The 8,228-nt window shown below is 53.0% G+C and overlaps 1 protein-coding gene across 4 annotated transcripts; it reads right to left on the bottom strand.

Annotated features, from left to right (window-relative positions):
- Nucleotides 1-568: 568 nt before the first annotated feature.
- CHST12 (carbohydrate sulfotransferase 12) lies at nucleotides 569-7,761 on the bottom strand. Of its 4 annotated transcripts, none has more exons than XM_082064337.1 (3): nucleotides 7,634-7,654; nucleotides 6,104-6,177; nucleotides 569-2,360 (listed from the first exon to the last, which is right to left on the bottom strand). In XM_082064337.1, exon 3 carries the CDS (start codon nucleotides 2,263-2,265, stop codon nucleotides 1,018-1,020), a length of 1,248 nt encoding a protein of 415 aa, XP_081920463.1. In that variant the 5' UTR covers nucleotides 2,266-2,360; nucleotides 6,104-6,177; nucleotides 7,634-7,654; the 3' UTR covers nucleotides 569-1,017. The 4 variants fall into 4 exon arrangements, with proteins under 4 accessions (XP_081920463.1, XP_081920460.1, XP_081920461.1 ...); XM_082064334.1 differs by lacking the exon at nucleotides 7,634-7,654 and adding an exon at nucleotides 7,417-7,614; XM_082064335.1 differs by lacking the exon at nucleotides 6,104-6,177 and having other exon boundaries at nucleotides 7,634-7,761.
- Between the last annotated feature and the right edge of the window lie 467 nt (nucleotides 7,762-8,228).

Raw genomic sequence — 8,228 nt, 5'->3', positions numbered from 1 at the left:
CCCTGCCCTGTCACCAGCTGCCATCGCCGACCTGCGTTTCTGCCTAAGCTGCTGCAACGCAAAGCCTGGATGCCAATTTCTGTCCAGCACATCCATCCAAGAGCACAATCTTGCCCATCCAGGTTGGTCACAACCCCCAAGAACTTCAGGCGCCATCCTGGAATGGGAGATGCTCCACACTAACAGGGGCTGAGGAGCCTCAGCTTTTCGGAAAGAAAAGCCCCACCACCATTTTGCCAAAAGGTGACGCGGTGCGGAGGTACCACGCTGGCCACCTGCACGTCCTGAAACACCCCATGGGGCTCAGTGTGCTGCTCCCAACAGCCATTTCCCCGTGTCCCCCTGCTGTCACGCTCGCATCACCGGAACACATTGGCGTTTCTCCCAGGGCTGTTTGGCAGAGCCAGGTACTGCCCCATCCCACCCGCCTTCCACCCAGCTCAGCGCCACCACCACAGACGTGGCTGCCGAAGGCACCACCGACAAACGCAGCTCCCACAGAGACTGGAGCGCTCTGCCAACCTCAGACCTCCAAAACCAGCAGCCCGGACACAACACACGGAGGCAAGTGCAACGTTTCTTGGGTTTTTCTTTTTCTTTTTTTTCTTTTTTTTTTTTTTTTTTTTATTCCTTCCCTTCCTTTGCCATGACACACACTTTGTATTAAATATCTTAAATATATTAATTTTTAAAAAGTGTTACTAAAAAGCTACTGAAGGACACAGCTGGCAGAGTGACCAAGGGCGGCGACCCATTGCAAAACATGGGGACATCTTAGAAAAAGAAAACCCAGAAAACAAATGATAACCAAAAATATGGCATTTTTTGCATATGCACAGCTGGCTGGAATACCCTGGGCTCTGGCATTACTGTAAAAACGGAAGGGGGAGCAGTAGAAAAAATATATTTCCATTGTACCAACCTGTATGGAGAAGGGAGTTAAGGGCAAAAATGAGGAGGCTTTAAACATTTTTGGTATTTCAGATGTTCCCTCCCACACCCACCACCCAATCGCTTTTAGTCTTTCAGCAAGTTTTCTGGTTTGGGGTAGCCAAAGAGTACAAAATCAGCTTCATAAAGCTTGTAGAGCTGCTGCCTCCAAGCCAGCGGGATTTTGGCAAACCAGTCATCTTCCCAGCTGCTGGCAGTCCTGTTCCGGTAGCTGGGGGGGAAGTGAAGCAGCCTGTCCACTTTGAGGAGCTGCAATAGATAAGCAGCGTCCTCATCCAGTGTCTCCAGCTTCCCAATAAAATCGTAGTCTATCTGGCACGGATGGCACAGCCGGTAAACCTGCCGCCAGTGCTCATTGAAAGGGGCCATCTTCTCTGTCCTGGGATCCAGTAAGTACTGGATGAAGTCAGAAAAGGAGACTTTGAGGCCCGCCCTGAAGGCCTCACTAACGGAGGTGGGAAGGGTGGTGTGGTTGGAGTACAGCTTTAGCATGGGGATGGCAAAACGCCGGTAGAACTCCTCATTCTCCAGCTCGAATTTGCTGCGAAAGGCAGAGATAAGGCGCACAAAAGGGTCCCGTACGAAAAGGAACTTTGTGTACTTCTTCAGCTTGATCTTCATGAGGTGCCGGGAGAACTTCCCGTAACGGCGCCAGAATTTGTTGAAGGTCAAGTGGGTGCTGGTGTTGTGGACGTGTTCCCGGGGGATATCTAGAGGGTTTCGGTATGGGACCCCCTGGTCCAGCAGGCTCTCACTCAGCACAATCATCACCCGTTTCCAGTTGGTGCAGGCCACCTTGGGGACGTAACAGTAGATGATGCCGTGGCGGTCATCCACAATCAGGTGGTTGAGCTCATAATTTGGGATGTCATCAAAGGAGCGCTCCTTGGTAGGGAAGGCGAAGCTGGAATTGGCACAAAACTCCCGCAACGTTCTCTGCCTCTCTACCTGCAGTTTCTCTTGGTCCAAGCTGTTTCTGGCATTGTGCGTAGACCAGTCATAGCCCCGCACATTTTCCTCTAAATTACTCACCACAGGCTTGCTGGAGCTCTGGACGAGTAGCTGCTCTGTCTTCTGGGAGGCGGAGCTGTTCTGTTTCAGGCTCGAACTAAGCAGCTTTGCTAAAAATTCATCCACATCTGGCAAGGCTTCCCAGTCGTCACCTGCCGTAATACCAGGCGAGTGAGGTCTGGAGAAGGATGTATGCAGGTAGAAGTGAGCTGTTCCCACGTTGTCCCAGTACACGATGATCAGGAGGATCATGAAGATGGAGACCAACACCACGGAGAGACGGAGGAGCCGTGCTTTGGTCATCCTGACACCTACTGCGATATCCGCCTTTCTCCAGGATTCACCTCCGGCTTGCAGGGTGAGGCTTGGGACCCAGCATGGTGCTGCAGACCAGGAGCCTGGAAAGGTACCAGAAAAACAATTAGTCGGTCCCTTAATCACTCTGGTTTGGAGACAATCACCTTGAACAATCAAGACTTGTCGGGGGAGAGCTGTGCGAGTCTGGGGTACCCACAGAGACCCCGAGGAGAAGTGCTGACTCTGGCCAAAAGGAGGCATAACGTGCTGTGATTTTACGGGTTTCCATAGCAATTATGGTTTGTTTACCGATCTCAAGCACCTGGAGCTCAGTGATTTCAAAAGACACTCCATTAAGATTTTAGGCCTAGAGTTTACAGAGGGAAGTTTGAGAGCATTAAAGAAATATGGCTATATAAAGAAAGTATGCAAAGCCAAATACCTTCCAAACCTCCTTGATTTTTAAACATATCTAACACACAACAGGAAGAGGGCTCAATCCATTATTTTAGCTTGCGGTATCACACTGTGGTCTCATCTCCTCATGAAGATGCTCCGCACCACTGTGCCAAAAACAAAGGCCTTACCAGTTATAAAAACATAGCTGAAGATGCCATTGCCTCAGCAGCTAAAGCAAGTCCCTGTTGAGAGAACATCACAGACCTGAACACGACATCTTATCTGTGTGAAGACACCCAACAGACGTCACGTCCGTGACCTTTCTCAGTAGCTACTTCATTTTGTCAAGAGCAGAGATTACACCAACAGTTTTCCTACAAAGACCTCCAAAGAGAGACAGCCCCGATAAGAGCCACACATCAATAAACATCTAAAGGAATGATTACTTTTAACTGAATGGCTTCTGAGATTAAGGATGCTTCAGTAAATCTCTGGCAATGTCTGGACTCTGAGTCAGGCTTTCTTTTCCTGATTTAATGCAATTTGTCTCTATCACACCCATCCCTAACAACTCTCGATCACCAAAGACAGGTGAGAAATCAACGTTTACAGGCCAGCTCAGATCTTTTCTAGAGGATGCAGCAGGTTCGGGTTTTTTCACTTCAACCAGCCCCATCTTTCCACTGCTACCTTCTTCCCTGACGACTCCCAGCCCCTTTCCACCAGCAATTTCCCTGGTGGAGACCCATCTCCCCACCCTGCTGCATGTTTTCAGGTCCCAGGCTCCACACAAAGGCAGGTGGGCAAAGCAGCCTCCTTCTCTCCCCAAGCGACCAAGGAGCCTATGGCCAGGGAAGGACAACACAGCAAAGCAAGGAGCAGCTACGCGAGATTGAGAGAAACCAAGGTTTGCTGTTTTACGGTCCCTCTCTGCAACGTTTAACGTCAAAAGACAAGCAAAAAGCAGTGGCTCCGAACTCATCCTGTCCACCAAGCAGTGTCCAACCCCTGATCCTAAACACAGAACAGCGCCTACAGACAGAAAACAAGAGCTGCCCTTTCTGCAAACATCCCTATTCTTTGGAACAACTTCAGAACAAACCCTACAAACGCCAACTCCGAAAAAACAAAACCACTTCAGGGCAACGTGTCCTGAAAAGCTTTTCAAAACTAAGACTGGGTGTCTCTTCCTCCCCAAACGCAGAGGGTGCTCCTCGGGCAGTTCACACACCACCAGCCCCACCCTGCACAGGGATGCACAGAACACGAGAGTCCAGATACGCACAAGTGCTGAGCTCTGTCGTTCCTGAGGAAAACGCACTCAGCACCTTTGAAGCTCACAGCAGCCGTACATTGAACCGCTGGTCTCAAGCACCATCTGTGTGGCTGTGTCGACGCCTCGGGGATGCCAGATTTTAACAATTCCAGTCCTGGTTTCAAACACCAGACCAAAAGCATTCGATGAGAATTTCGTAACAAACAGGAACAATACCAGATATTATGTATCAAAGTATTAGCCCAGCATGTCCCAAAAGACATAAAACACAGAACCAAAGGTTTAGGGTTTTTCCACCCTGGTGTATTTATTTTCACTCGAGCAGCAGGGAGAGCCAGAAATTCAGCGTAGCTGTAGCCTGACACACGGCTCTGCGCTGCAACACCAAACGCTGTGCTCCCCGGAGCCAAGCACGTGAAAAGGAGCTAGAGAAACTGCAGACATCACACTTTGCACTCTGCAGAGCAAGGAGCAGGTGTTACTCAGCAGTAATTCTCCGCGTTTAGCTAGTCAAGATTGAGGATGGAGCAGATCTAAGGAGAAACACCCAGAGAGACAAGTATGGAGCTAAAGAAGGTGCAAATTACATATGTGCGTCAGCACTTCAGGCCAAGGATCTAAGTCCAGCAGTAGAAGATAATGGAGTGATGCTGCCAAGCCTACTGCTTGGCACACTTCTGGGTCTGCATTTTGCCTGAATCTGTTCTTGCTTTCGAGCCGGTTAGCTGTTCAGGGCAGGGACTGCTTCCTATTGGGGATGAATAGGGTGCCCACTGCGCACATAATTCCTAGCACACTGGGTTTCCAGCGCTGCTTGAGACCTTCAGGCTGTCTGGAATGCAGCAAGCCCGGGAAGCTGCAGGGAGCATCCCTTCCTCCCACCCCGACACAGCTCTGGGTAGCACAGCGGCCCGCCAGCGTTCCTGCAAAGCTGTCCCACCCAGCCACGGGCGGATCACCCGCTCGGAGCAGCGACAGAAGCAAAACGAGACGCTGTGTGTGGCACACGCGTCCCTCGGGCCAGCAGAAGGAGGGCTCTTTGTCAAAGCCACCAGCACGACGGAGCTTTACAGAGCTCGGCCCAAGGGCTCGAGCCTGCTTTCCAGGACACAGCACGCAGGGCCTGCCAGAGCGTTCGGCTTTTCCAAGACACACAGCAGCAAGCAGCACAGAATCGAAATGACTCCGCTTCTATTAACTCTATCAGTGCCAGGTAGAAACCCTGGAAAAAAAGCGATAACACAGCTTAATTCCCCTCACGAGAAAAGCGCTGCAGAAACAGAGTTACTCTATTGACTACGATACATCCTCTTCCTGAGCACTTCATAGAAGACGCCAGACTGAAAGCACAAATTAGAGGCCTCTGTGCACATCAGAGGGAACGCGCCTCCATCCTCTCCTTGCCAGAATCAAAAGGAAAAGCCTCCAGGAGGAGCCAAGAATTTACATTCAAGTTTAACCCAAAGTCACCAGCCAACAAGAACGTGCACCAGGATCCGCACAAAGCTGCTTCTGTGACATGACGCTGGCAAACCGGGAAACAGACCAAGTACTATAACCATCCTACAGAGTCCCCTGAGCAGCCATCCCTGATCATCTCCAACTTTGAACCTTGCCTGGGTTCAAATCGAGGACTCTTCTCCCTGTTCCAGGCACAAGAGAGACACTGAGGTCACTGGTCCCATTCTCCATCATAAGCTGCCATGTCAAATAACCACCTCACAAACTCTCATTTAAAACCAGAAAGGGGGGATATGTGTCTCCAGTGCTCTTATTGCAAAAGCTGTTGCAGATGCAACTCCTCAGGGATTTGGAAACCATATTTGCACTTGACAGCCAGACTGTAACTGTTCTCAGAGCAAACAGCAGCTTCAGTAACTCCTGTCTCTTTCTTCCTCTCCACTCAGCTTTGTGCAATGACTACGTTCTCTCACAATCCCTCTTTGCAAAAGAAAGTAATTCCAGCTCACTTACAACAGCACAAAGTCCTACAGAAAATAAAGGAGCTTACACAGAGGTATGCACTGGAAACAAGGGACAATAACTCCTCTCTCTGTCAAAGGGACTGCCTCCAAAGGCTTGGGTGCAGATTGCATCTCTCCTTGCTTTGTGTTTCCCTCTCCCGTCGCTCTCAACCCCCTGCGGGTCAGGCAGTGAGAACCAGCTCACCTGCTCCAGCGCCCACTGGTTCTAACGCCAGAAGATACTGGATTTGAGGTAGCTTGCTTGGCCTTTGCCTGCTTCTGAAGACAGAAAGAGGTGGAATAAGAACTTTTAATAACATACAAAACCCCCAAATTTAAGTGAATACTTTCCCTTGGGGCACCCATATTCACCAGCAATTGCTTGACCCATGCAGCCGTCTTTACCAACTATCAGGGTACACACCTGCCACGGGTTACACTTCGGGAATAAGCAGGCTCTAAAGAGGTGGAACCAATTTAACCTCCCACAGGTGTAGGAGAACGAGCTCCCACCAGCCAGAGCAGATGGACAGTGCACCAATAACCAGCAACAAATTTCATGCACCTGGCCACCGCTCAACAAATTGCTTCTCCCCAGCTTTCCAAAAATCTACCACCCTTCGCAGAGCAGTGAAGTTTTAACGCATGTAACAACATTGGCAGTTACCTCAGTATAGATTCACAGTGCAAGCAAAAAATAGGGCTTGTATTGCATGTTTTACCCCAACTTAGTACATATATCCCAGAGACCAGCAAAAGAACATCCTCATCTACCTCACTAACCAAGTGCCTTCCCTGCTCTGGTTTGCACAGGCTTGGCAGCTCCCATCACCTCTCTTAAAACATCCATACTTGGAAGCTGTCTCAATAAGCATACTTCTAAGATTTCCAGCAGGCAACTTCAAAAACGCAGCATGTCCTGTTCGTTCATTACTTTTGTCACAGGCTTCAAGAACACCCATTGCTCCTGGCCTTACAAACGCAGGAATAGCCTCAGGAAGCCCCAGTGCCCACAGCCTGGGCCAACAAAACCCCAGAATATTTGTAGAATAGTAACACAGGGGCCAAAAATCAGACCCTTCCACTCGCACCACCTGCCTTTGCCTTACAGACACCTGATTTAAGCGGTTTTCTACTGTTCTGAAGTTCTCTGCATGAAGTTCAAGCAGGATTAATCACATTAACGGGCATCCCTGTGAAGCAACGTTAAAAGCCATGCTCTACCATCGACAGAAACGCTTCGCGGACGAGGCTGCTCCCCGGCTTTGCTTTTGGAGCTGCTGGGACTGCGGACGCTCCGAGTCCAGCAGCACCACGGGCTGCAGAACACACCACAACCGCACAAACGAGCTGTTTGCAAGCGTCGGGCCCAGCGCTGCCCGCAGAGCGGGGAAACCCAGCGCTCCGCGGTTTGCAGAACGGAACAGCCCCGCAGAGCCACCCCCGGAGCGCCCGCTGCCCGCGGCCCCGCCGCTCCCCGCACCGCCGGGCAGCGCTGCCCGCGGCCCCGCGCCCTACCTGGCACCCGGGGGCAGCGGAAGGAGAGCGGAGGGGACGCCGCGTCCCGCCTGCAGCCCACGAATAAAGCTCGCCCGGCCCCGCCGCGGGCGGCACCCCCGCCGGGACCGCCCCACCGGGCAGCGCCGCCGCCCCAGCCGTCCCCTCAGCCCCCGACCGCCGGGCCCTGCGCTGCGCTGCCCGCGGGCAGAGCCCATCCCCGCCCCGCCGCGCTCACCTCCCGCCCGGGCAGCGGCTCCTTCGCCTCCTCCCGCTGCCCGGCCCCGTCCCGCCGCCACCCGGGCGCCGCTGCCGCCTCTCGCGAGACGCCGGGCACGGGGGTCCCGGCGGGGCCGCGGCGCAGGCGCCGCTCCGCCCGCCGGCGGAGGCCCCGGCCCGCCCTGCCCGCTGCTCCCGCGGCGTGGCCGCTGCCGGGCGGCGCGGGGGGGACTCCGCGCTCCAGAGCTGCGGTCCGGCCTGGCGGGAGAGCCCGCAGGCCGGGCGGGGACAGAGCGGGCAGAAGCCCCCGGCTCCTTCCCACAGCCGGAGTGAGAGCGCTAGAAAAGCGGGGGCAGCGGATGCTGGAGCGATGGCTCTCCCCTCAGCGCTGCCTGAGCAATTACACAAGCAAAGTTTAAACTGAAACTCAAATTGGTTACAGGTTGTGTGGAGGACTCGTGCCACACCGTGGGGGTGCTTAATTTCCCTGCAGATGGAGGGCTCAGGGAGGGGGGTTGAGAAACCCCCCGCAGCACCTGCCCCAGGGACAGGACGGGGAGCAGGAGCCGGCGGTGGGTGAGGGGGTGACAGTCCTTGTTTGGGACAAACACAGC

Source organism: Streptopelia decaocto (assembly GCF_964273445.1).
Source record: "Streptopelia decaocto genome assembly, chromosome: 13".
NCBI classification, from domain to species: Eukaryota; Metazoa; Chordata; class Aves; order Columbiformes; family Columbidae; genus Streptopelia; species Streptopelia decaocto.
The sequence above is the reverse complement of the archived record's forward strand: the minus strand, read 5'-3'. Positions and strand labels throughout refer to the sequence as shown.